This window comes from Solea solea, chromosome 8 (assembly GCF_958295425.1).
Source record: "Solea solea chromosome 8, fSolSol10.1, whole genome shotgun sequence".
NCBI classification, from domain to species: Eukaryota; Metazoa; Chordata; class Actinopteri; order Pleuronectiformes; family Soleidae; genus Solea; species Solea solea.
This window is the reverse complement of record NC_081141.1, coordinates 29,386,887-29,414,873: the sequence shown is the minus strand read 5'-3', so window position 1 is coordinate 29,414,873 and position 27,987 is coordinate 29,386,887. Positions and strand designations below refer to the sequence as shown.

At 43.1% G+C, this 27,987-nt stretch overlaps 3 protein-coding genes across 11 annotated transcripts in view; 1 reads left to right on the top strand and 2 right to left on the bottom strand.

Annotated features, from left to right (window-relative positions):
- LOC131464066 (protein SET-like) overlaps nucleotides 1–4,217 on the bottom strand; it is a 4,720-nt gene extending 503 nt beyond the window's left edge. Inside the window, exons 1-7 of the mRNA XM_058636338.1 lie at nucleotides 4,076–4,217; nucleotides 2,203–2,260; nucleotides 1,752–1,894; nucleotides 1,559–1,662; nucleotides 1,312–1,425; nucleotides 953–1,123; nucleotides 110–241 (exon numbers count right to left, since the gene is read on the bottom strand). Coding sequence (XP_058492321.1) covers nucleotides 110–241; nucleotides 953–1,123; nucleotides 1,312–1,425; nucleotides 1,559–1,662; nucleotides 1,752–1,894; nucleotides 2,203–2,260; nucleotides 4,076–4,148 — 795 coding nt within the window. The 5' untranslated portion in view covers nucleotides 4,149–4,217. The remainder of the gene's footprint in view (nucleotides 1–109; nucleotides 242–952; nucleotides 1,124–1,311; nucleotides 1,426–1,558; nucleotides 1,663–1,751; nucleotides 1,895–2,202; nucleotides 2,261–4,075) is intronic.
- Nucleotides 4,076–27,987, bottom strand: LOC131464065 (palmitoyltransferase ZDHHC12-B-like). Of its 7 annotated transcripts, none has more exons than XM_058636337.1 (14): nucleotides 27,599–27,987; nucleotides 26,453–26,586; nucleotides 26,251–26,340; nucleotides 25,658–25,824; nucleotides 24,520–24,836; nucleotides 22,301–22,394; nucleotides 19,064–22,006; nucleotides 17,696–18,958; nucleotides 13,208–17,563; nucleotides 12,086–12,265; nucleotides 9,630–10,099; nucleotides 8,889–9,000; nucleotides 6,874–7,429; nucleotides 4,076–6,761 (listed from the first exon to the last, which is right to left on the bottom strand). In XM_058636337.1, the coding sequence occupies exons 1-6, from the start codon at nucleotides 27,693–27,695 to the stop codon at nucleotides 22,315–22,317; spliced, it is 885 nt and encodes a 294-aa protein (XP_058492320.1). In that variant the 5' UTR covers nucleotides 27,696–27,987; the 3' UTR covers nucleotides 4,076–6,761; nucleotides 6,874–7,429; nucleotides 8,889–9,000; nucleotides 9,630–10,099; nucleotides 12,086–12,265; nucleotides 13,208–17,563; nucleotides 17,696–18,958; nucleotides 19,064–22,006; nucleotides 22,301–22,314. The 7 variants fall into 7 exon arrangements, with proteins under 7 accessions (XP_058492320.1, XP_058492315.1, XP_058492319.1 ...); XM_058636332.1 differs by having other exon boundaries at nucleotides 4,076–7,429; nucleotides 13,208–14,659; nucleotides 15,174–17,563; XM_058636336.1 differs by having other exon boundaries at nucleotides 4,076–7,429; nucleotides 13,208–15,303; nucleotides 15,399–17,563.
- LOC131464062 (serine/threonine-protein kinase N2-like) lies at nucleotides 6,969–22,985 on the top strand. Of its 3 annotated transcripts, none has more exons than XM_058636326.1 (20): nucleotides 6,969–7,044; nucleotides 7,156–7,354; nucleotides 9,639–9,790; nucleotides 9,886–10,102; nucleotides 11,627–11,740; nucleotides 12,145–12,251; nucleotides 15,428–15,577; nucleotides 15,910–15,985; nucleotides 16,057–16,249; nucleotides 16,595–16,817; nucleotides 17,287–17,336; nucleotides 17,423–17,480; nucleotides 17,561–17,652; nucleotides 18,554–18,730; nucleotides 18,797–18,859; nucleotides 18,937–19,013; nucleotides 19,121–19,263; nucleotides 20,821–20,928; nucleotides 21,612–21,692; nucleotides 21,779–22,985. In XM_058636326.1, exons 1-20 carry the CDS (start codon nucleotides 7,042–7,044, stop codon nucleotides 21,980–21,982), a joined length of 2,487 nt encoding a protein of 828 aa, XP_058492309.1. In that variant the 5' UTR covers nucleotides 6,969–7,041; the 3' UTR covers nucleotides 21,983–22,985. The 3 variants fall into 3 exon arrangements, with proteins under 3 accessions (XP_058492309.1, XP_058492308.1, XP_058492310.1); XM_058636325.1 differs by having other exon boundaries at nucleotides 12,142–12,251; XM_058636327.1 differs by lacking the exons at nucleotides 21,612–21,692; nucleotides 21,779–22,985 and adding an exon at nucleotides 21,125–21,260 and having other exon boundaries at nucleotides 12,142–12,251.

Genomic DNA, 27,987 nt, shown 5'->3' with positions numbered 1-27,987 from the left:
CCTTTTAATTTTGAAAGTTTTATATAAGACAAAAAAATAAACTAAAACAAAGCTTTAAAAACTAAAAAAACTATGATAACCTTGCTCAGGTGTGAAATATCTTTATTACCTCGCCATCTTCTCCATCATCCTCTTCATCATCCTCCCCGTCTTCATCTCCCTCTTCATCAATGTCCTCCAGTCCCTCCTCGTCCTCCTCCTCTTCCTCACCTTCACCCTCTTCGTCGTCCATGTCGGGGACCTGTGGACCAATTTCAACGTTTACAGCTGCACCACGCCCTTTTATTTACAATGTTATCTTCATTTAAACATGTCAGGAGGTCAGAGGTCAGACACCAGGAAAACAATCTACTTTGTCTTAACATGTTTTATCTTACAGTTCAACTTTTCCTTGTATAAACCACTCACTCTCCCACACCAAAGCCCATCGAGAAAGTCAGTGATTTTAACATCTCACACACACACACACGAGTTGTTGATCCCCTGCTGCCTCCATCACTAAGATCAAATGTCTTATTTTGTCACTCGTCACAACTGACACCTTAAAAACCAAAGACACGTCATCTTTAAGAAATTACAACTCGGTCCAGCAGGAGTCCATCGAGTTGTCAGGACCAGGTTTAACTTTTTTACTGTTAAGTTTTGCTGTAAAAATTGGAGACGGAAACACAGGTTTCTTGAATGCATCTCAAGTCTGCTCCTCTAAACTCAACACGCTGTTAGTGCCAGAGAATGATGACATTTACTAGGGTCTTTGAATGCATCATGTTAGCTGCTTCAGTGCAGGATAATTCAGTTACCATTGAATATTTAAATAGCATTTTATTTTGCGATATTTGTGTAGCCATCAGCACTGGTGTCTTTACAATTTAACAAATAAAACATGTCTGGTGTGAGACGTTGCGTCCTCTGACCTCAGCCCGGCTCAGGTGTTCTGTGGTGATCAACGTACCAGGTAGTACTGCAGAGGGTTTGGCCAGATGTCGTCCTTGATGACCTCGCCGAGCTCGTCGGCGCCGGCGTCAGCGTGGTCGGTGAACCAGGTGAAGAAGCTCTCGGGCTCTTCGTGTTGCCTCTTCCTTCCTGCTTTGTTCTGTGTCTGGCTGGAGCGCTTGGTCAGATCCTTGAGTCAAGACGAGAGATATTGGCGTTCAGATTGAAACACGCGGACACACGCCGTCTTGTCTAAGTGCAAACTACACGTCTTCACGTACAGCACCACATACAGACCCAATATATGTACTGCAGTGTTAAGTCATTTTCATTTCTCGAAATGACGTGTCATGGAAAATTGAACAAATGTACACCAACCTTTCCTGATTTCCATTTGATTTCCGACGACGTAGAAGATGGATCTCCGCTCTCGTTCAGATGGAACTCTTTGGAAAGTCCTTTGTTTTCAAAGTACGGATTTTCATCGAAATACTTTAAAGACAGAAAAACAGCCACAGGTAAGAAGAACATATAATTGCTTACTAAATTAACCGCCAAATATTTTGATAAACGGGTTTTCCAGCTTCTTAAATGTGAATATTACTTTTTTTGTAACATTACTTACAAAATCTATTCTGTAGCCTGACTTGATGTCTTCAAACTCCGTCACCTCCACTCGGCTCAGGTAATGAAGCGCTTCTTCGTCTTCCTCTCCGAGTAGAGCAGATACTGAAAACAGTAAAAACAAAACCCACGTGTCATGAACGCTCGTGATTCCACAGACGGACGTGACGCACGCCTCACGCTCCATCACTCACCTTGTGGATGGTTGACAAACGTGGTGACCCAGAAATTTGGGATTTTGGCGATCAGTTCTGACCTCTTCTGAAAGAACGGCTGACGGAGTTTGTTGTATTTCTGTTCTACTTTGAGGATTTCCTCACTGGCCTGCTCGTTCAACCTGCACGGACGAAAATCAATAACAATTCAATTAAATCAAATTACATTGCAAACAGAGGTAGAAAATAAAAACAAATCCCAGTTTGGTTATTTTGTAATGAACTCCAATTCATTCACCCTGCAAGTAACAGTTATTTTCATATTGTGATTTGACTGCTTTAAATCATTTCTTAGACATATTTTACAAACTATTCCACTTTTTTCTTCTTCAAGACATAAAAGCTGACATTCTTTTTCAAAGATGTCATTTTCCCCTTGCATGTTTTGTTTTAATGAACTATTCGTGTGTTTGTAAAGTTAATACATTACCTGTCAATTTCATTTTGGACTTCATCAATGTGTTCAATCGCCTCTTGCTGCTCTTTCTCTGTGAGACCAAAACAAAGGGAATCAGTTAGAAAAATCAACAGAACTTAATACACAAAAAACAGACATTAACAAATATAACACTGGAATCAACGTGTAGAAAACACAATTTAACTGTTTCATTTAGTTACATCCACATAAAATTATATTCTAATAAATAAGTGTTGACAGTTTGTGAATAATCTTAATTATTTTGAATGATTTTTAGAAATTAGTGCAGACAATGGCCAATAAATGATAGTTTTTAAGCCAATTCTCCCTTTTCCTTCATTTTAGTTGAACTGTTTCATATTGTATAATATAAATGCTGCAATTTACCTGGATCTTTATTTCAGTGAACACAAGAAAGGACCGTGCAGGAAACGCAACAGGAATTAACCAATTATCAGCATGGCCAATTATTGGGGGCCGAAACTAGACAACGCGCCAATTAAAACCATCTGCTATTTATTTCAACAATCAAAAAACTAATACCGAAAACCGATATTAGTCGAGCCCTGGCAGGCAGTACGGCTTTCTAAAGTTCAGTTTGTGGCCCACTAGTGGACTTTAATGGTATTAATAATTGTTATCATTCAATCATTCAATACATTAAAAACATACATTCTTAGCAACAAAAAGAGCAAATATCAAACATTGTTTAAATCAGACAAAATGTTGGTTTTCAACATCATCAACTAACGCCAGTTTTCTATGCAACAGAAAATAGCCAAATCAAAAGATTTAAGACAAATACAAAGAGTTTACCGTAAAGACATTTCCTGTTGTCAATTATTTTGACCAAAACTGAACGTAGGGTTTAGAAGTGTTGACTTCCACGTTACACAATATTAAGAAAGTGGATCTCAGAGATCCAGTGAAATCAGGGAACCGCAAACGTCAAAAGTAAAAAAAAAAGACCGGGAGGTCGAAGCGAGGCGAGCGGCCAATTGCAGCAGCTGCAGCGGCTCAGACGCTCGCCGTTTCCGGCAGGTTCGTGTCGATGAGGCCGCGTGGTTTAAATGTGGGACATCGGTCTGAACACACGCACACATTTATGCAGAAAAAGAGCTGCGATAAACGTGCGGAGGTCGAGAACTGGATCCACAGTACAAGTGTAAAAACCGCCAACGCAACACAAACTTCCGCAATCACTTCTGCAATCATTCTGATAAATAACACGATTTAAAGTGTAATCTGTGCGGAGACGAAGGCTTTTTTAAAAGCATCATCATCATCATCAGCAGCAGCAGAAACAAAACAACGTCGTGAGCGAGTTAGCATTAGGTAACAACAACACTTAGCCAAGCTAGCGGCTATATCACAATTAAAAAGCAGCAACTTGTGAGCTTAGTATTATTATCATTATTATTATTATAAAAAGACAGTATGATTTCCACAAATGAGTGAATTTGAGCGGGTTGTGATAACGTAGTTTTTAGCGGCAGCGCACCGAACAATGACGCCTGTGCATCGCACACAGTGAACGGACCACGCTGATGATGCTAACGCAGCGTGCTAACGTGCTAACATGCTAACATGGCCTCTGTGAATGGAACAGCGCTACATGCTAACTGACGCGCTAGCCGCGGAGCTAACTGCTGCTGCTGCTGCTGGTGGAGGAGGAGACCGCGGGCACACGCAGCAGCAGCAGCGGCTGCGGCGGGCGCGCTCTCCCGCTAACGAGCCCCAGAGACAAACACAATAAAAAACAGAGTACGTGTAAATAGTTGTTGTTTTCTTATGTAAATGCTGTGAATGAAGTGAAGTAAATGCTGTGCGAGAAGAAAGTGAAAATGGCGGTGAACAGGAGGCCGCCATTACCCCCCCCACTTACCGGAGGTTTCGTCCGCTCCGTCATGGTTCGAGTTCAGCTCCTTTTTACTCACTTTTGCCGCCGAGGCCGACATGTTTTCTCGGGCTGGGTTAACTTACAGGCGTCCGCGGGAGTCGCTCGTAGCTGTGGATGTGGTTTCTCCCCGTACAGGAGAACGTTAGTTCGGCGTAAAGTTCAGCGTGGAGAAGCAAACAACGTGCTGCTGCCGCTTTCCACACAATGTAGGTGCTGCTGCTGCTGCTGCTGCTGAGGAGCGAGGAAGTCACCGCCACCGCCGCCGCCGCTCACGCGCTCCTTTCATTACGAACGCGCCTCGGCGAATGAGGCACAGACGATAGAGCTCCGCCTCTCAAAGTAGGTCTCACTGCTCCGCTCAAATCAGCCCATTTACCGCTGTTTCTGCGCCTAAAACCCACACTAAAACCAAACAAAGCTCGAATCGTGCATTTTAAATACCTTACGTGTCATATTGAAAATATTTCAGGGCAAAAAAACACATTATGTTTATTGAGGCCAAGCTTCTGCTGGACCGACTCGCGCACTTGCGCACTTGCAATAAAAATAACAATAATAATAATGATCACAAAACAATAGAAAAAGATGCTGAATGTCAGTTAAAGTTGAGAGTCTTTAAAAGAATTATTCACAGTTTGACCCAGGGACCCTAGCCTTTATGGGGCACGGAGCTGAATTTGATTGGGGGGGAAGCCAGAGCTTTTCCACCACACAGATCCAGCACGACTCTTCTTCTGTATCAGTGATAGAATCTGGTCCCTGGTGCTTTTTTACTGAGGTTCAACTGAGCTGATAGTAAAATGTCAGAGACTGGTCAGAGACTGTCACCAGTGTTGGAAATGTTACCTTTACAGTGGTTCTCAATTATTAGAATTGAACCTGCTAATATTTATTTATTTATCTGTATAAGCCACTGTAAGAGTTGTCCTGCCTTGCCTCTGCCCCACTATTTGAGAGGTACTGCTTTAACAAAATAATTAGTCACAGTTACTTCTCCCCAAAAAGTAACTGAATTAGTTACTGCGTTACAAATGATAAAAGTAACTATTGTGTGACTTTTAAGTACATTTTAAATGCTCCACCTCCACCCCCTGTTTAACAGCACTTAAAACCATGTGCATGTTCAATCATTTATGATAAATCTGAATATTATAATGAAATGGACAATTAATACAGTAAATGAACGGAAAGACAAATCTTAACTATTTTAATGTTGCTGTGGGACAAAGTGAGTCTAACCACTTTCACCCAGAAAATATAGTTGTTGGTTTTTTACTAATGTCCAGAGATAAATGTGTTATTTGATCATCAGACAGTGGATACACGAAGATACACAAAGTGTTCCTGTCAATTATAACAAGTTTTATGAGCAGTTTTTTCAGATCTTTGACTCATAAACCTTGACTGAAACACAGTAAAGAGCAGTGCAGCGCTTTTATTTTATTTTATTGAAGGAAGTGACTTTTGACGTTTCTCCCACTGTTGTTGTGTGAGTGAGACGTGTCTCTCAGATCCACTGCCTGATGATCGAATAACACATTTACTCTCTGTAGTAAAGTAGTAACAAAAAAAAGACAAAAAAATCCAGCTTTTGAAATTTGACTCTACCTCAGCCAATCATCATCACTTAGGCGGTTGTCTCGTGGGCCCTCGGTTTAGAGGTTTCCAGATCTAGTTGGTCTGATGAAAACAGCTTCAATCAGCTAATAATTAAAGTAACGCGCAGCATTTTTTGTCAGGAACGGTAACAGTGTTACCATGATTGAAAGAGTAATTCATGAGATTACTCGTTACTGAAAAAAGTAACGCCGTTTATTCCCATCACTGGTCGGACACAAGAATCAAAGCCAACAACGTCCAACTGTAGATCAACGTTAAAAAGATCTACTTAGAATATTTCTTTAAATATCTATTTATTTTGCCATTTGTGTCACCAATAAACACTGTGTGTGTGCACTGCAGTGTGCCTAAATGAAAATGAATGTTTAAAGTAAATAAATAAGTGAATAATTGATTTTTTTCTGGAAAGAAATAAACAATATTTTAACCTCAAACAAGTTTTAGATTCATTAATTTATTTTCCATGAAAGCTGGAGCTGCTTCTGTGTGGATGAGACCTCACATTAGGGAACTTCCTGAGAGGATTAATAAAGTTTTTATCTCATCTGATCTAATCTAATCTAATCTGTTCTAATCTCCACCCTCTGCATAAACATGTATGTTGACTTGTGTCCATGTTTGTTTTTAGTGTCTCTTCAGATTAACAGACTGGTCGCTCTCTGCCTCGTCCCAAAGACAGGATTTTTGGCCAGTGACAGCACGGGGACATGTGGTCACGCAGTGGCCAATGCTGAGCCCTGAGCAGGCAATCAGTGCAGTCAGAGCAGCAGCAGCAGCAGCAGCAGCAGCAGCAGCGCTGGCACTGGAAAGGAAGTGTGTCTGCAGAGAGAAACCCCCTTTAAAGAGACACAGAGAGGAGGAGGAGGAGGAGGAGGAGGAGGAGGAGGAGGAGGAGGGATTTGCTTACAGAGGAGGACGAGGATGCAGCGTGAAGGAGATGTTGCAGAGGAGAGAGGCTGCAGGGAGGCAAACACAAACAGAGCAGCAGCAGCAGCAGCAGCAGCAGCAGCAGCAGCGGTGTCTGTGTCGTCCAGGTCTCAGGATGTAGCAGCTGACAGAGACAAGAGAGGAGAGACATCAGCGTAAGTGAGTGTCAGAGGACGCAGCAGGACACCGGAGGACTTGTTGTGTTGTCAAGGATAGTGAAGGTGGAGAGGCGTTACCTGAGAAGCCCCTCCTCCACAGAGAATGACAGATTAGTCCTTATTCAGCACAGAGCCACAGCATCACTGTGAGGTGAGTGAAGTGCACAGTCATACTCACTCACTCACTCACTCCCTCACTCCCTCCACATGGGGCTGAAGTGTCACTGGTGATCTCCTCTGCTCGTCATGGTAAACTGTGTGCTGTTGTTGTTGTGTGTGTGCGTCACATGAGCTGTCAGGTAACAGAAGTGTGGTGGTGATGATGATGATGATGATGATGATGATGATGTCGTTATCCAGGATCAGATGTTGTCCACAGCTCAGCAGATGCTGCAGGACAGTCGCTCCAAGATCGAGCTGATCCGACTGCAGATTATCAAAGTGGCTCAGGCTGGAGGCAGCAGCAGCAGCAGCAGCAGCAGCAGCAGCAGCAGCAGCAGCAGCAGCAGCGGAGGTGATGGTGATGGAGGTGGAGACAACAACAGCTCCACTAACAGAGGTCAGACCCCCGTGTCCTCACGTCTTCCTCATATGTACTTATTTAAAGCTGCAGTACGCAGACTGAGGATTGTTACTGATGAAGAAGTCAAAGTCACAATTATTCTCCTAAATAAACTAACTCTAAGAGTATAAATGACCCTTTAAGTGATGTTTAATACAACAATCAAATGGCCAGAAACTCCGATACATTTGACCTGACTGAGGGAGCGTTGTGTGTATACAGCAGCAGAGCAGGGGGCTGAAACCTCATCATCTGTTCTTCTAATTTAAGAGATGTAACACAGACTGTCACTACAGTGTTTTCATTAGATATCATCATTATTGGTCTCGTGCATCATGAGTTAGCCTGTGATTCACAGAGGTTGTTGTTTTAAAGACACCGTGTTACAGCAGAAATATCTGTCCTCATAGTTCTGTTATTTTCTTTAATCCACAGAGTGAAAGCACTCTGGCAGCATTAATAATAGACAGCATTTAAATCTAAACTGCACCCAGACAATGTTGTTGTTCATTTAAACTCACGTGTGCAGCAGCAGCAGCAGTAACAGCAGCAGCAGCAGCAGCAGCAGCAGTAACAGCAGCAGCAGCAGTAACAGCAGCAACAGCAGCAGCAGTAACCGCAGCAGAAGTAACAACAGCAGCAGCAGCAGTAGCAGCAGCAGTAGTAACAGCAGCAGCAGTAACATCATCAGCAGCAGTAACAGCAGCAGCAGTAATAGCAGCAGCAGTAACAGTAGCAGCAGCAGTAACAGTAGCAGCAGTAACAGCAGCAGCAGTCACAGTAACAGCAGCAGCAGTAACAGCAGCAGCAGTAACAGTAGCAGCAGCAGTAACAGTAGCAGCAGTAACAGCAGCAGCAGTCACAGTAACAGCAGCAGCAGTAACAGCAGCAGCAGTAACAGTAGCAGCAGCAGTAACAGCAGCAGCAGTAATAGCAGCAGCAGTAACAGTAGCAGCAGCAGTAACAGTAGCAGCAGTAACAGCAGCAGCAGTCACAGTAACAGCAGCAGCAGTAATAGCAGCAGCAGTAACAGTAGCAGCAGCAGTAACAGTAGCAGCAGTAACAGCAGCAGCAGTCACAGTAACAGCAGCAGCAGTAACAGCAGCAGCAGTAACAGTAGCAGCAGCATTAACAGCAGCAGCAGTAATAGCAGCAGCAGCAACAGTAACAGTAACAGCAGTAACAGCAGCAGCAGCAGTAACTTCAGCAGCAGCAGCTGTAATAGCAGTAGCTGTAATAGCAGTAGCAGTAACAGCAGCAGTAACAGCAGCAGCAGTCACAGTAACAGCAGCAGTAACAGTAGCAGCAGTAACAGCAGCAGCAGTAACAGTAGCAGCAGTAACAGCAGCAGCAGTAACAGCAGCAGTAACAGTAGCAGCAGCAGCAGTAACAGTAGCAGCAGCAGTAACAGTAACAGCAACAGTAACAGCAGCAGCAGTAACAGTAGCAGGAGTAACAGTAACAGCAGCAGCAGTTTCCTGTCTATGAGAGTGAGAGTGTAGGAAACAGGAGAGTGGCAGTAACTGGACACCTTGTTTCCTCGGCTCATGTTTCCTCTCCATGACTCCTGACCTCCTTTCCTCTCAGTGATTCTCTGTGACGTAGTGAAGTGGTGATGTTGAATTCACCGTGTGTCCAAGTGTCTGAGGAAAAAACGTCAGTGATGATGAACGAGGACATGGATCGTGTTCACATCTTGTTCACATCTTGTTCACATCGTGTTCACACACAGATGAAAAATCCATCAACACAAACTCAGTCACATGATGCTTTACATCATGTTTTTATTTGTGTCCAAGCAGCAGCAGTAACAGTAGCAGCAGTAACAGCAGCAGCAGTCACAGAAGCAGCAGTCACAGTAACAGTAACAGCAGCAGCAGTAACAGTAGCAGCAGTAACAGCAGCAGCAGTCACAGTAACAGCAGCAGCAGCAGTAACAGCAGCAGCAGTCACAGGAACAGCAGCAGCAGTACAGGAACAGCAGCAGCAGTAACAGTAGCAGCAGTAACAGTAACAGCAGCAGCAGTAACATTAGCAGCAGTAACAGTAACAGCAGCAGCAGCACAGTCATTATTTATTTACACAACATTTCAACATAAACTGAACCCTTGTTTCTTCCTCTTCCTCAAAGTTTAACATAAATGACAACACAGCTCCATACAAAATAAATGAGTGATTCATAACTGAACACAGCAGGCCATGCACTGCCCCAATCTTTCTTTTTCCTCATCCTCTCATCCTCTCATCCTCTCATCTCCTCACTCTCCCTCACCTTCTTCAGAGGTTCCTCCGGTGAGCATCAGTCCTGCTGGCGCTCGTCTGGCAGAGCTGCAGCACCACGTCCAGAGAGAGACGGACGCTCTGGTGTTGGCCAAAGATGTGGTCAAGCAGCTGGAGGGAATCTCCTCCCTGGACCAGAAGGCACTGACCGAGGTTAGTGGACTCCATCACCTTCATCATCTCAGGATGTTTATTTGTTATTTCATACAGATTCAGATCCACTTGTCTTTGTCACGTTTGACCTTCAGGCTCAGTCACGAGTGCTCGACTCCTCCCAGAAACTGGACCTCCTGCGCCTGTCGCTTGACAAACGTCTGAAAGACACGAGCCACACAGAGCCTCCACAGCAGCAGCAGCAGCCGCCAGCAGGGGGCGCCGACCCTTCAGAGGAACCCTTGACCACCCAGATCAACAGACCTGAGTGTCCTCTGTCCACCTTCTCCATGAGACCTGCATCCTTAACTGGTAACAACACACACACACACACAATAGAGAAAATCAGTCTTGGTCTTTTCTTAGTTTTTGGTCCCTAGACTTTCAGGTCTCGTCCCCTGAAAGTCTTGGTCGTATCTTGGTCTCAGTCCCTTGAAGACTTGAAGTGTTGATCTTGACCTTTGTCTCTGTCCCTAAAAGACTTGGCTTGCTCTTAGTTCCTTAAAGTCTTGGTCTTTGTCTCACTCACTCTCCCACACCAAACCACATAGAGAAAACAGGAGCTGCTGGTCTTCTGCTGCCTCGTGTGGTCACTTTGTGTCACTGAGTTAAGTCTAAATTAAATATTAAGTCGAATCTACAAAATCAGACATTTGAACTCCTGTGTGTGTGCGTGTGTGATGTTAAAATCACTGAATAGGTCTATGGGCTTTGGTGTGTGTGTGTGTGTGTGATGTTAAAATCACTGATTGGGTCTATGGGCTTTGGTGTGTGTGTGTGTGTGTGTGATGTTAAAATCACTGATTGGGTCTATGGGCTTTGGTGTGTGTGTATGTGTGTGTGTGTGTGTGTGTGTGTGATGTTAAAATCACTGATTGGGTCTATGGGCTTTGGTGTGTGTGTGTGTGTGTGTGATGTTAAAATCACTGATTAGGTCTATGGGCTTTGGTGTGTGTGTGTGTGTGTGAGATGTTAAAATCACTGATTGGGTCTATGGGCTTTGGTGCGTGTGTGTGTGTGCGTGTGCGTGTATGTGCGCGTGTGTGTGATGTTAAAACCCTGATTGGGTCTATGGGCTTTGGTGTGTGTGTGTGTGTGTGATGTTAAAACCCTGATTGGGTCTATGGGCTTTGGTGTGGGAGAGTGAGTGGTTTATAAACTTCAGTTTCCTGTTGGAAAAGTCTGTGTGACAGTGAGATAAAGACGTGAACGTGGTCTTAAGACATCTAAACTTAAGCTGATGGAGATTTTATGAGGTGAGTCTTTTGTTAAGAGGCTGGTTCTTAGCAGCAGGGGGCGCTCACAGCTCAGTCACAAACCACAAAACATCTGAACCAAATCATTTCACGGACAGCTTTTTACATTTTTAAATAACCGTGTGTTTAAATGTTGTGTCATCAGACTAAATCACAGGAAATACAGATTCAAAGCTTTGCCTTCAAATGAAAGCGACTCATTGTGTCACTGGTGTGTGGTGATGTTGTGCCGTATGCAGACCTCTGCCAGTGGATCATCACGTGTAATCTGGACAGTTAAGCTGTAAACCAGTCTCTCCCTGCACCAGCTCTTTGATGATGTAACAAACCCTGGAGTTGCTCTGTTGACAGCGAGTGATTTAAAAAACACTTGGGATGATTTTCTGCTTCACAGAGAAATGAAAGAATATCTCACACACACACACACACACACACACACACACAGAGTCACTGAGGTGAAATGGTTTCATAGTCAAACCATAATGTTAGTTTGATGCTTTACAGTAAAAGTCATTTGACTTTTTAAGTCAAAGATTCAAATTGTGAGGCGTGTGAACACAGGTGTATTTTTTTGTTAAAGGTAAACTTGAAGTCCGGCTTCTGGGATGTGAGGACTTACTGTCAGACACAGCGCAGGACAAATGTCCAACAAAGGACAGTCCACCAGCTGCTCACAGGACAGATGGACATCAAGGTGAGTTTTTTAATCTTTTGAAGAATTTCAGTTTTAGTTTTAGTAGTCACATGTTTGCTAATGAAGACACAGAGGGATTAATGTTATTAAAGTTCTTACTGTATGTGTGTTACACACATGTGACATGTGAAAAGAATCACATCATAAAATCTACGTCACATGTTCACGTCTTTATCTCACTGTTACACTGAAGTTTGTAAACCACTCACTCTCCCACACCAAAGTCCAGAGAGAAAATCAGTGATTTTAACATCACACACACACGAGATCGTAGACTTGAGTTGACTTAGATTTTATGTATAACCTTTTACAACCACACTCTCAAACCCTCTGTAAGAACCAGACCTGCGTTACAAACTGGTGTTTGTCCAGTCTCATGTTGTTGTGTCTCTTCCTGACAGCAGAGGTCGCTGCTGTGCTCAGGCTGGACGGCAGGCTGGTCGGCCGGACTCGGTGGGCAGCGGTCAGCAGACAGAGCTGGGACCAGGTGTTCTTTATTCAGCTGGAGCGGGTGAGTCCACTCACCTGGTCGGTCAGAGATTACAGTTCACATTCACACAGCAGGAGACTCTGACTCTCATCATGATGTTCTTAAATGATTCAGTTTGAAGGATTTCTTTGTTTTATGGAGCAAAGAAACCAGAACATATTCACATTTAAGAAGCTGAAAGATTGAAGAACTTTAAAAAATCACTCAAACTGATCTAATCGATTATCAAAATAGAGCTGCAACTAACAATTATTTTCATCATCGATTAATCCAGTACTTGTTTGGTTCATAAAAACAGTGTTTGTCAAACCTGGAAATGATGATGTTCTCAAATGTCTTTTTTTTGTCCACAAACTAAAATGATTCAGTTTCAATGAATTCTTTGTTTTATGGAACATTCATTTAAGTGAAACCACACGCACACACATAACAACAACTACTACTACTATTATTACTATTGTTATTATAGCAATAATAATAATAATAATGATTATTATTGTGTACAGTCCAACAAACTCACATGGTTTAGCAGTGATGATGCTAATTAGCCGCGTAGCTAACAGCTAGTTTATCGGAATATTTAACATGGCGCCGTTTTAATGACGTCAGCGACTCCGCGTCGGTTGTTCGTCCCAATTTATCTACTACAAGATAATATTTTTATAATATTAGTTATAATAATATTAGTGTTCTACTTTCATCAGTGTAGTTACAGCCTCTGCTGTACACGAGCGGCCTGCTAGCATGCTAATGTAAACAGAGCAAACTTCCGTCTCTGCACGTAAATCTCTACTCGGAACTGCACCACTAGGCGGTGCTATTCTACCGTTACACAGAGAAGAGCAGCAGTTGTGTTGTCCTGTGATGACTTTGTGTTTGTGTGGCTTTGACGAGTCATTGTGTCTCTTGAATGTCTTTGAAGACATCACAGTCCTGTAAAGGTAAATTAAGATCAGAAGAATCAGTTTCACACTCACGCTTCAATCCTCTGCTGTAAATCCTCCAAATATTCAACATGGAGCAAAACAAGTGCCGTCCAAACTTCTGGGTGAGGAAGAGGAAGACGTGGACGCTCCCCTCCGACGTCACTGATGATCCACAGGAGCCCCAAGGGCTGCAGAGAATCCTCAGGACCAGGATTATGAGGAAACCAGCCACTCTGAACACACCTGTGGACACAGAGACAGAGTTAATGGAGAAGATGACTGTGACCAAACCAAACACAGTCAAGAACTGGATCCACATGAAAATCACCAAGAGGAGATCACCTCCAGCAGAACCAGAACCTGCAGCACCTGATGAACCAGAGAACCAGACAGTGCTGACCACAGAGGAGAGCCCACCTCCTCCTCATCAGGACATCATCTCTCAGAGCCCTGAGTCAGCTGAGCAGAAGCTCCAAGAACTGGAGAAACGTGTCAGTGCCGAGCGGCAGAAGACAAAGAAGGAGACCTCCAGACTGACCGCTGCGCTGGCCCAGGCCCTTCTGGAGGAGTCCAGACGTCAGTGGGAGCAGGAGAAGTCCAGGCTTCTGGAGGAGCACCAGCGAGAGACCTCAGAGCTGAAGGCTGCTCTGCTCCTCATGGAGAAGGAGAGACTGGAGAGAGACGACCAGTCTTCAGGACTCTGTGGAGCTGAGCAGGACACCGCTGCAGGCCAAGGACAAGGAGAAGATGAGGACACGAGAGGACGTGACGGAGGAGAAGATGAGGACAAGAGAGGACGTGACGGAGGAGAAGATGAGGACAAGAGAGGACGGGACGGAGGAGAAGATGAAGACAAGAGAGGACGGTACGGAGGAGAAGATGAAGACAAGAGAGGACGTGACAGAGATCACATGTGAAGAACAAGAATCTGGAGTCAGACATAAAACAGCTGAAGAAGAAGAGGAATGAACGTTGACAGCGCCCCCCGTCGTCATTATTTCATTTATTCCTGATATAAAAAAAAGTTTGTTAGTTAAAGTTCAGTCTAATGATTCTTCATTTTCATTCTGTTGTTGTTACATCTGAATAAAATAAATAAAAAAAACACAATTATTTCACATTTTACTAATTTATTTTTTTTATTTTTTAGCAGAAATTACAGAGGGCAACTTTTTCCTTTACTGGTATAATTTGTCAGTCAGTCAGTCATCATCTACCGCTTTATCCTCCACCAGAGGGTCGCGGGCTGTGCCAATCTCAGCTCCATCGGGCGATAGGCGGTGATAGGCACTCTCACACTCACTCCTATGGTCAATTTGGAGTGTCCAATTTACCTAATCCCCACATTGCATGTTTTTGGACTGTGGGAGGAAGCCGGAGAACCCGGAGAGAACCCATGCACACACGGGGAGAACATGCAAACTCCATGCAGAAGGGCCCTTGTTCCAACTGGGTCTTCTCGCTGCAAGGCGAGAGTGCTAACCACTACACCACCGTGTGACCCTGGTATGAAATGTGAAGTCAATAAATAAATATTAGAAAGATATAAAAGAACATTTTAGTCGAGATTTCTGAAAACTGACATAAACGTTATAAATAGAAGAAAAAGGATAATGAAAATCTAACAGGCTATAAGACACATTAATAAGTATAAATGTAATAAATGAAAAGCTAATATCATATATAAATGTATACAATGCATATTTGTATTTTATTAAAAATACAAGTTCAGTCTTATTTATTCTTCATTTTGGTTCCGTTGCATCTGATATAAATCCAACTGTTTACAATCCAAAACATTATTATTATTATAATTACATTATTTTTAACACAGGCTATAAGACACACAGTAATACATAAACACTGATTTATTAATAATTATATAATATATATAATTAAATAATAATACTGATTATCTAAATATCATAAATACTGTATCTAAAATGCATATTTCTTGTGAGATTCTATTTTTTGAATGAACATTAATATTGTAAAAAGTGAATGAATGAAATATTACAGGTAGTTTCTGTTGTGATGGTTGTAGTTGTGTGTGCTACCAGCAGGTGTCGCCCTCACACGTGCACACAAACATTCAGCTCAGATTTGTATTATTCTTCAGAAACAGTGGTTTCCATGGCAACAGGACGCTAATCACAGAGAGCGACATATGGGAATATTATTAAACACTGAATATAAAGAGTTAAATGGACATCACTGTGTATTATGGGATGGGAGGACGAACTTTCTTTCTCTGGTGATGTCTCTGGACAGTCTCGAGAGCTGGAGGTGGGAGTCTTCTGGAGGGACAGGAGAGAGATGTGTGCTGTCAAGTTCCTGCGACTGGAAGAGATGATGGACAAACAGAACCAGAACCAGAACCAGGGTCTGAGTCTGGAGCCACAGGGTCTCCTCTACGCCAAGGTACGCTGAACCAGACTCATAAAATCTATGTCAGTTTAAGTCTTAAAGAAACTAAAGTTTGTGAAGAGGACCAGAGAAAACCAAGACCAAGAAAAAAAGTCTTGGTCTTGGTCTCAGCCCCTAAATGTCTTGGTCATGTCTCGGTCCCTAAAAGTCTTGGTCTTGTCTTAGTCCCTTTAAGTTTTGGTCTTGGTCAGTATTGGTCCCTCAAACCTTTGGTGTTGGTCCTTATAGACTGAAACATGTTTTATTGACCTAAATCTAATCTGATGTAATCTGATCATGGACTCAGATTAAAGATGAAACACCCTTGTCTCCTCTGGGTTCCACAGCTTGGGTTTGTTGACACGGTTGTGGAGCGTCAGCCCAAACTGAGACGTCAGCGCTGCATCTTCACTAAAGAACGAGGTACGATCAGCTGATCTGCGTCACTGTCAGTGTGTGTGTGTGTGTGACTGCAGTGTGTGTGTGTGTCACAGGGAAGAACTTCCTCAGAGCTGCTCAGATGAACATGAACTTTGCCACCTGGGGTCACCTGATGATGAACATCCTCCCTCGCTACACCTCCTTCACCACGTTCAGCTCCACCCTGTGCACGACCCCTGACCTTTCCACCAACATCACACAGCGAGCCACGGAGAAGGAGTCGCACATCGCCACTGCACTGCCAAGGTCAGAGGTCACCTGACCTTCTGACCTCCAGATATACACAAGCCTTTGAAAATGTTTAAAGTTTGTAAATCGTTTACTTTGGTGAGCACCTAGTGGTCAGGTTTGGTGTGTGTGTGATGTTAAAATCAGTGATTTTCTCTCTGAGGTTTGGTGTGTGTGTGATGTTAAAATCAGTGATTTTCTCTCTGAGGTTTGGTGCAGGACGTTTTTAACCTTACTCACCTCATGACCTCACAGATTGTTGTTATGACCTTCTCGAGGGGCCTGACCCCCAGTTTGAGAACCAGTGGTGTAGAGTGCTATATTTACAGCATGAATATATGATTGTGTCTGAACACACGGCAGGGACACGCCCGTCATCAGACTCACTGACGTCACTGAGGAACAGGCTCCGCCCACCAGCCTCACAGACAGAGACGAGCCGCCACCCACCATCATGGTGACAGATGACACGCCCTCCTCTGTGCCTGCACTGCTGCAACTGCAACAAGAGCAGCAACAACAACAACAACAGCAACAACAACAGCAACAACAACAACAACAGCAACAACAACAACAACAGGAACAGGTCAGAGAGGATGAATAAATCCTGCCTTTCTGTGTTTAAACACAAACTAATGAGGCTGAATAACTGTTTTATGAATGATTTTATATTCCATCATTTTACAAGGTTAAAACTAACTTTGCTTTACTTATATTTTCATATTTTAGAGCTTTTATTTTCAGTCAAGCAACCTTTAAGATAAAATACACTGCTGCAGGGATCCCACGTCTTTTATTTTCTCCTGCAATAATTTCACAATAAACACTTCAATTAAAAAAATAATCTCTAAACGGTTTCAGATTACAGAATAATAAACATCATTATTATCTGTTAAAACCGTACATCTTGAATCCAGAAAACCTCTCAAGATCCATTTAATTTAATTTAATTTAATTTAACCAGTGTTTAGTTTTCACAGATTATATAAATAATATTGCTTTTTTAATTGCAGTGAATCCAGAGAAAATAACCGCGATGTTTCCTCTGTTTTCAGTCGTCCATCAACACAGAGAGAAGTGAAGATCAGCCGGTTTCTGCGCTCAAGTAAATTTACACACAGAAATATTAACATGTGATTTTGTTCAAGTGGAAATAAAAGCTTATATTTTCTTTGTTGTGTTTTGCATCAGGACGCACGTGGAAGATTTCAAATACATCTCAGTTCTGGGCAGAGGTCACTTTGGGAAGGTAACTTACTTTCATTAAGAGCTTCCTCCTCCTCCTCCTTCTCCTCCTCATGGTCAGCTGGGACTCTTTTCTCCGTCCAGGTCCTGCTGGCCGAGTTTAAGAAGACGGGGAAACTTTACGCCATCAAGGCTTTGAAGAAACGAGACATCGTGACTCGTGATGAAGTGGACAGGTGTGTGTGGGTCAGTTCATTCAGACTCAAATCAACACTGCACCTGCACACAGGGGGACCAGATAGACCAGCAAGACCAGGGAGACCAGCAAGACCAGGGAGACCAGCGAGACCAGCGAGACCAGCAAGACCAGGGAGACCAGCGAGACCAGCGAGACCAGGTGGACCAGGGAGACCAGGGACCAGGGAGACCAGGGGGACAAGGGAGACCAGGGGGATCAGGGGGACCAGGGAGACCAGCAAGACCAGCGAGACCAGGTGGACCAGGGAGACCAGGGGGACAAGGGAGACCAGGGGGACCAGGGAGACTGACACAGCAGGAGCAGCAGGAGACTCAGTGAAAACATCAGCAGAGACACAAGGAAAAACTGATTTTAGTCACAAAACAAAAGACTCAATTAGATAAAACCTACATCAGTTAAGTCTACGATCTCTACGTCTACATCTCACTGTGAGACAGACTCTTCCTCGTGTAAACTGAAGTTTGTAAAACACACACACACACACACACCAAAGCTCAGAGAGAGAATCAGTGATTTTAGCTGCTGCTCCTCTGCTGCCTCGTGTGGTCACTCTGTGTCACTGGTCAATCTGAACGTTGGATTTCAAACACTGAAGTGACAAAATCAGACATTTGAACTCAGTGATGGAGGCAGCAGTGTGTGTGTGTGTGTGTGTGTGTGTGTGTGATGTTAAAATCACTGATTTTCTCTGTGGGCTTTGGTGTGGGAGAGTGAGTGGATTACAAGCTTGAGTGTAACAGTGAAATAAAGACGTGATCATGAAGATGTCGTAGACTTAAACTGACTAATGTTCTTCAGAAGAGCTAAAACTTTACATGTATCAGTAAAACCAGATGAAAACAGTTCATCTGAGCGTTAATCTGAGCGTTAATCCACAGTCTCATGAGCGAGAAGAGGATCTTTGAGATGATCAACGCGTCCCGACACCCGTTCCTGGTCAACCTGCACGGCTGCTTCCAGACCAGCGACCACGTCTGCTTCGTCATGGAGTATTTACCAGGCGGTGACCTCATGATCCACATCCACAACCACGTGTTCAGCGAGGCCCAGACCAGGTCTGTACTCAGAGAGTCTCTCAGGTGACTCACCGTCTCCTCAGCTGTGTCTGCTGTTGTTCACAGGTTTTACTCGGCGTGCGTCGTGCTGGGATTAGAGTTCCTTCACCTGAATAAAATCATCTATCGGTGAGTGAGAGCACGCTCGACCACGCTGAGACCATGTTTTTATCAGAGTCAAAGACGCTGTCTCTGTCTGTCCTCAGAGACCTGAAGCTGGACAACCTGCTGATGGACGCAGACGGTTTTGTGAAGATCACAGACTTTGGACTTTGTAAAGAAGGTGATTGATTTGACTCTCACAGATGAAATCATGTGTTTGAAATGACTCACTTGGACTCTGAAGAGGGACAAACGTGACGAGCCTCCATCTGGTCTTGGTTTTGACAGGAATGGGTTACGGGGATCGAACCTCGACCTTCTGCGGGACTCCAGAGTTTCTGGCCCCTGAGGTTCTGACCGATGACAACTACACCCGGGCTGTGGACTGGTGGGGGATGGGCGTCCTCATCTATGAGATGCTCGTGGGCGAAGTGAGGAACCGGATTTGATTTGATCCATTTAACAAAATACAGTTCAAGTCTACGATGTCTACATCACATGATCATGTCCACTGTGAGACGGAAGTTTGTAAACCACTCACTGTCCCACACCAAAGTCATAGAGAAAATCAGTCTTGAATTTTCTTGGTCCCAAGACCTTCAGGTCTCAGCCCCTGAAAGTATTGGTCTTATCTTGGCTTCAGTCCCTTGAAGGCTTTAAGTCTTTGTCTTGGTTTTGACCTTTGTCTTGGTCCCTAAAAGACTTGGTCTATTCTTGGTGTTTGTCTTGGTCCCTTTAAGTCGTGTTCTCAGCTCCTAAAGGTCTTGATCTTGTCTTGGTTCCTTAAAGTCTTAGTCTTGGTCTCAGCCCCTAACATTCTTGGTCTTGTATTGGTCCAGTAAAATCTTGGTCCCAGACTTTCAGGGGCAGAGACCAAGTCTTGGGAACAAGTCTTATCTTGGTCTCAGTCCCTTGAAGACTTTAAGTCTTGGTTTCGGCCCTTAAAGGGGACATATTATACCCTATTTCTCCAAGTTAAAATAGTTCCCTGGTGTCCTAATGAACATGTCTGTGACGCTATGCTTTGGTCAAAATACCATAAGGATGAAGCACCGTAGCAGTTCAATAACCCTGCTAAACCCGCCCCTTTCAGAACGCTCCCTTTACATGCCAATGAGACACAGGCAAACACACGCCCACTTCTTCCAGGGTGTTTCTGATTTGTCCTTGTTACTGCGCTCACTCGCTCAGCTCCTGTTCCCTCCCCTCATTCCTCTCCTCCTCCCTCCACTAGTTCTCTGACAATATCAACATGGCAGCGAGAGTGTCGTCACAGGAAGAGACGTCCGACACAAGGATCGAGCCGAACACTGACCAACTGTAAATCAGTTAAAAACACTTAGGGACAGCACCGCTGACCTCTAGTTGACCTTTTCTTAAAAATGTGTGTGTTTGTACGTCGGTGAAATACGGTCGCTGACTAAATACCACTGATGTGAAGTGGTGCGAACACACGAACACACGTTTGCTGACTTTATCCAGCACATTAGCTTCATATATAAAATCCTCTGAGGCTGGAAGTTTGTGTAAAACACTGTGCTCCACTGTGCAGCCACCAACAGCACACTTGTCCCTCCGCGTTGACATAATACCGCTCTTCCTCCCTCGCCTGCACTCTCGCAGGGACAAGGTGAAGCTATGGTGGAGCTCTGGTGAAGCTAAGGGTGGAGCTAAGGGTGGAGCTATGGTGGAGCTCTCGAGGTAAACTTACTGGTGGGTGGTAACATTTGCGGTGAAATGCGCATGCTGCCGTCATAAGCGCAGGGAATTCAACATGGTGTGTTTTATCGCCTGTACTTACACTAAGGGGGACCATGAAAACATGACTGAGTATTCTTTTTCCACACTTTGGTGACTGGTAGGGCCTCCAGAGTCCCAAATATAAGTATTAAAATGATTAAAAAAGTTGATTTTGCATAATATGTCCCCTTTAACCTTCAGAATACCTGAATTATTGTGGACTCATGTTTGTCTTTCCTCCTGTGAAGTCTCCGTTTCCTGGCGACGACGAGGAGGAAGTGTTCGACAGCATTGTCAACGACGACGTGCAGTATCCTCCTGCTCTTCCTCCTGACGCTGTCGCCATCATCCAGAAGGTAACGACCTCTGACCTCTGTCTGTTCCCACAGAACACACTTTAAAACAGAAATCAGTGTCACTTTGTTAAACCATTCACTCTCCCACACCAAAGTCCACAGAGACAATCAGTGATTTTATCATCACAGCGCACACACACACACACACACTGCTGCCTCTATCACTGAGTTCAAACGTCTTATTTTGTCTCTTCAGTGACAGAAATCCAACGTTCAGATTGACGTCAGTGACACAAAGTGACCACACGAGGCAGCAGAGGAGCAGCAGCTAAAATCACTGATTTTCTCTCTGGACTTTGGTGTGGGAGAGTGAGAGACCAACACCAATACAAGATCAAGACTTTTAGGGACGGAGACCTTAAAATCTTGGGACCAAAAACTAAGACAAGACCAAGACTTTAATGGACCAAGAATGTTAGGGGCTGAGACAAAGACTTTTAGGGGCCAAAACCAAGACCAAGACTTTAAGGGACATAGACAAGATCAAGACCTTTAGAGGCTGAGCCCAAAACCAAGACTCTTAAGTGACTAAGAAAAGACCAAGACTGATGGTGTGGGAGAGTGAGTGGTTTCCTGTCTAACAGTGAGATGCAGACGTGGATATAATCTGGTTTTCCTCGTCAGTCCGTCTTTATATTCACTCCCAGTTCCTTTAAACCTGATAATCGATGCCTCGTCTGCAGCTGCTGAAGAGAAATCCTCTGAAAAGACTCGGAGCTGGAGAACGAGACGCTAACGAGGTGAAAGGAGAGAAATTCTTTGAGGTGATTGTTGATTTATTTCTGTTGTTTTCTTCATCTTTTCATCGTTTCTGCGTGAAAAAGACAAAGTTTACTCCTCTGTCTCGTAGACGATCGACTGGGAAGCTCTGCTCGCCAAGAAAGTCACGCCGCCGTTTCTCCCGTCCATCGCAGAGTCCGTCGACGTCAGCAACTTTGACAGCGAGTTCACGTGTCTGAAGCCGATCCTGTCGCCGCCCTGCAAACCCTGCATTCTCTCCGCCCAACAGCAGGAGGCGTTCGCCGACTTTGACTTCTGTGCACTGCACGGATGACACGACGGCGGCGACGCCACCACACTGAAACAGACGATTGTCGACAGGTAAACAAGCGTGACCAACCAACCAACCAACCAACCAACCACCCACCCACCCACCCAACCAACCAACAACCAAGAAACAACCAACTAACAACCACCCACCCAACCAACCAACCAACAACCAACCAACCAACCAACCACCCAACCAACCAACCAACAACCAAGAAACAACCAAGAAACAACCAAGAAACAACCAACTAACAACCAACAACCAACCAGCCACTTTCTGTTATTATCTAATCAGGTATTTAATCGTTAGCATTGATTAACAAACCTTCAGATTACACTTTAGTGTTGGATCACGTCGTCATGTGGAGAAGGACAAATGTCTCCGGCCCGTGTCCCCGCCCTCGTCTTCACACAGGAAGCTGCGTATGAACCAGAGACAGAGATGAGGAGAGACAGAGACGAGGAGAGACTAAATGATAAAATAATCTGTTGATTCTTTTGTTTCAGTTTAGTAAATTATGTTCACATTTAGAGGAAGTGAGTGGACACCAGTGCGATTGACAGCTGGTATCGTCCAATAGGAGCCCGGCTACAGGCCACGCCTCTGAACTTCATGTTTTCATAAAGTGACACAGAACGAATCACGAACATCGAGTCAAAGACGACTTTTGTGACTTCCTCCTCAAAGTCTACGACCTGAAGGGCGGGGCCAGCAGGTGACACAGTTTCACAGGGGAAACGGGGGATTGTGGGTAATTGTGCAGCTGATAAACAACATGCTTCCAACTCTGAAAAACTCATCCCATCATAAACATTTAAACTGAAGTTTAGTGACGGAAACGACTCTGACAAACATGTTGATCAGGAAACGTGTGTTTGTTTGTTTGTTTGTTTGTTTGTGTGTTTGTTTGTTTGTTAGGAGCAGAGACGCTGATGTGATTGTAGCCGTTTATCTTCTTCTCTGCTGCTGCTGTTTCAGATCAATGATGAGGCTCAAACAGGAAGCTCCAGGACGTCATCACACCACCATTTTAACACAAAATTATATTCTGACCTGGGATTTAAAAGATATTCAAATAAATCAGTGTATTATTGATGAAAATAACCCAAATATCCTCATTTTATAAATTACAGAAAAAAACAAATGGAAAAAAAAGTTTGCCGAGTCATGATTTTACAACAATAATCTGTCAAAATTAAAACAATCAAGTTTTAAATAAGTTTAAACAACAACTCACATTATATTTGAACTAAAACTTAAACAAATGAACAAAAGAATTGGCAAAGTGCATTAAATGAATGAAAATGTGTTTTCATTTACTTTGTAAGACTTTATTAATAATATTTGACTCTGTAAATGAATCAAATAAAAAATGATTTGGTAGAAATAAAGAAATAAACGCATGAAGGGAAATCTGATCAATATAAGTCATCACTTCTGTGTTTAACACGTTTAATTTAATTTAATATAAATATTGATTTTTTCCTCCTGCAGCTTCCTGTTTACTGCAAATACACTGACTTTTATAATGTTTTTAATAATCTTTCCCTTTATTTATTTATCTATGCATCACTGTGACAGGCTCTGCCCACTGCCTTGCCCAATCAAACGAGACGAGCTCACACACTTTTGTGGAAATGTTTCATGTGTGTTGTCCACATGTGTGCGTGTGTGTGTGTGTGTTTAGGGTTAGGTAAGAGTGCATGTTGCCATGGCGACGCCCTGTAACCTGTATGTAAGAGAAGCCATAGAAAAACTATTAGAACAGCCATAACAGAGACTTTAGAGAATCATTATTATGACTATTATTATATTCTGTGATGAAGAGGATGAAGCTGATATATACATTTACAACAACTATAGAGTATGTGTGTGTGTGTGTGTGTGTGTGTGTGTGTGTGTGTGTGTGTGTGTGTGTGTGACATGAGATCTGTGGAGGAAAATCTTTAAAGAGCAACTTATAACAAATCAATATTTCACTTCTGGAAAACTTAAATGTTTTCTCTTCTTCAGTCTGACACTGATGATGATGATGATATTTATTGATGAGGAGATGAAGATGAAGAACATGTGTGGACCTGCAGTATGACTGAACTGAACTGATTATTATTGATGAGTGAATATCAGGTCAAGTCTGATCATTGATCCACGACTTAATTCATCCTCAGATACTTTGATCATGGATTTATATGTTTGAGTGAAAATCATCAGAGTGTGTGTGTGTGTGTGTGTAGTCTGTCCTGAAGCTGTAAAGTCACAGATTTGAAAAACACATGTTCATTCATTCATTCATGTCAGTGAGCAGGACAGTGATCACATGACCTGCTCTGTTTAGCTGCTGTAGCACTTTATGTTCCTGCTGCTGAGTGAGTGAGTGAGTGAGTGAGTGAGTGAGTGAGTGAGTGAGTATGTGTGTGTGGGCGTGTTCTATAACCACATACATGTACATAACTGTGTATCAGAAGTGTTTTAATGTCTCATTGTCAATAAATACAAAGCGTACAAATAGAGTTTAAAAAAGTGTCAGTGTCAGTGATCTTCACCGGGCTGTGACGTCATGGCGTTCCTCCGGTAAAGCCCCTCCCACACCACCGTCCTGCACATGCAAAAGAAGTCCCAGAGGTTGCAGGCGACACCGCGGTCAAACGGGTTCTCCTCGTCGCCGCAGTTCTTCAGGTAGGAGACGCGGTGGCGGGCCATGAACTCCCACGTGGTGCAGTTGATGGAGGCCAGGTAGAGGTGGCAGCCGAGCAGCACCGCCGTCACCGCCGAGGACACGCCCACCAGGACCAGCGTCGCCAGCAGCACGCAGTTCACGCGGAGCCACTGCTCCCACGAGGCGCCGGGTAACACTCCAGAGCTGAGGGAGTCAAACGTGAACGTGTCAGTGCTGACGATCACATGACGCTGATCACATGACGCTGATCACATGACGCTGATGTGAAATAAAAACCCACGTCAGTTTAAGTCTACGATATCTACGTCACATTTTCACGTCTTTATCTCATGGTGAGACTGAAGCTTGTACACCAAGTCTTCAAGACTTTAAGAGACCAAGATAAGACCAAGACTTTCAGGGGCGGAGACCTGAAATACCTATAATAATACCAGGATTTAAAACTAAGACAAGACGAAGACCTTAATGGACCAAGAAGAGACAAGATAAGGTCAAGGTGTTGTTGTGGGTGATTTGTTGTATTTGTAGATTTGTGTGTTTGAAATAACAAGCACTGAAGATTAAGTTTCATTTCATTTAGCAAACATCTCTTGGAGGTTATTTGTTTCCTAATTCAAAATGATATCAGGTGTTTTTATTTATTCTCTGCAGTTGTTGTTTTTTGTGGCGTTTCCACTCACGTCTTAACTTTATCTCACGTAAACAGAAAAGACTCTAAAAAAAGCTCCTACGATGTGAAGATAAGTGTCACAGGAAAACACTCTGAGGCTGCGACGCAGCGTTTCTGCTCCTGATAAAGGTGCGTGTGTGTGTGTGTGTGTGTGTGTGATACGGCTAAGACTGCAAACATCACTCCATCTTTAATCAATATCATTACTTGGCGTGAGTGCTTTTCTTTGCTCCATGAAACAAAGAAATCAAACTGAATCATCAAGACCTTTGAGAAACATCATCATTTTCTGGAAAGAAGGGACGGATGAAAGAGACTGTGTGTGCAGACGTACAGCGTGATGTGAAGAGCCCACAGCAGAGTGAGCAGCTGCACCAGCAGGAAGACGGTGAACCAGCGATGGTTCCGCTCTCCGATACAGTTCTCCAACCACGGGCAGTGGTGGTCGAAGCGACGCACGCAGTGACCGCACGTCTGACAGTGCTTCGCTCTCATTGGCTGCTGCAGGAAACAAAGACAGATCAAGACATGAGGAGAAATGTTTGGCTGCAGCAATGAATGGAGTGTTAATCCAGAACTGAATGAATCGCCAACTACTTCAACTAAAACGAAGCATTATTTTCATAATCAGTTGTTGAAATAAAATCTATTATATTTTATAAACCGGTGTTTGTCAAAGTGGAAATGTTTTGTCCATTGATAAGTTTCAGCTTCTTAAATGTTCTGGTTTCTTTGCTCCATAAAACAAAGGAACCATTAAAACTCAATCACTTTGGTTTGTGGACAAAAACAAGACATTTGAGACATTTGACAAACACTGATCAATATTTTCAGACATTTTCTGGACCAAACTAGAAAGAAAACAATGGACAGAGAGCTTTGACAGATACTGATTTATTAGTTTGGCTCATCACTCATGGTTCTTACCTGTAGGAAGCAGTATCCACAACGACGCAGCCGAGGAGTCGAAGTCTGCGGAATCATTGATTCCATTTCCTCCTCTGACCCCTGACCTCCCTGAGACACAAACACATTCATATCACATCAGCGAATCCCTTCATTTAAATCATAAACTGCTCCACCAGAAATACATGTACAGATGATTCTTAGTGTTTTAGTTTAATTTGACCTTGACAGAGTCGGTGAGGATAAAACCTGGATCCATTAAAGAAACTGCAAAGTACAAGAGGAGCGACAGAACCACGAGGAAGAAGAAGAGCAGCGGCAGCAGCAGCTCTCCTCGCTCCTCACACTTACGCAGATCTGCACAAACACACGACAACAAACTGTGAGATTAACATTCACACCAGGAAAATAAACCTTTCACCAGTTCTACTCAGCCTGTAAAAACTAATGCATCATGTGTTTTCTTTGTTAAAAAAAATAATAATCCCATAATCCTGGTGTCAAATAATGACAGATTGTAGAATTTAAAGAATGAAGATCATTTGCAAATCAATGTCGTGAAAAAATTAGCTTTGTTTTAAGTTTTTTTTATTTTTTACAAGTCTCTGTTTTCATTTAAAAGTTTAAGTTTAACAAACCTTTTCATGCATGTATTCCTTATGAACGTCATTTTGGTGATTACAGTGACCAGTCATAATATTAAAACCATTCATCTGTTCTAATGCTGCATCTGATCAGTGTATGTTATCCTCTTACATCATTGTATAAAATAAAAGTGAACAACTTTGCCAGTTCATTCACTGATTATGGTGTTTTTTTAATATATATAATATTCAGAACATGTTTGTGTGATTTTTCATCTTCTTAAATGTGAATATTTACTAGTTTCTTTGATATTTCAGCTTCTTAAATGTGAATATTTACTAGTTTCTTTGATTTTTCAGCTTCTTAAATGTGAATATTTACTAGTTTCTTGGATTTTCAGCTTCTTAAATGTGAATATTTACTAGTTTCTTTGATTTTTCAGCTTCTTAAATGTGAATATTTACTAGTTTCTTTGATTTTTCAGCTTCTTAAAATGTGAATATTTTTCTACTTTGTATAATTCATAAACGCGAAAGAATCATTTTAAGTTTGTGGACAAAAACAAGACACCTGAGAACATCATCATTTACAGGTTTGACACTTTTTAATACCTTTACTTCTAAAACATTTTATATCAGAAAACGACGTGAAGACGTGTATTTTGGTGAAGTAAACGTGTATTTTAGTTACTCGTATTTAGTACTCGTGTCTATTTCAGTGTATTTCGTGTCTCCTGTCCTCCGTCCTCAGCTCGAAGCCTTTCCCAGGTTTCAGTCGCACTTACCGGTGTCGTGTAGGAACAGGATGAGGGTGATGACCCAGGTCAGCAGCGTGTGAACGACCCGGACCACACACCCGCTCCGGAACAAGCTCCGCGCCATTTTAACACCACGACAGCGACACTTTTATTATTATTTTAAACACTAGCTCTTCGTTAGCACCGCGGCTAACTGACAGCTAACTCTTTAGCTTCTTCGTTAGCATTGTCGGCCGTCCTCTAACAACGCAACAGTGGTGCTTTAAAATAAATAAATAATACAACAACTTAAATAGTAAATAGACTAGAAACTAAACGTACTTTTATGAAGTAACCCTTAGTTGTTAGTAACGAATTAAACGCGTTTTTCAGGAACGTTCGCGTCCGCTTTGATTTTCTTCTCACTGCTGTCACTA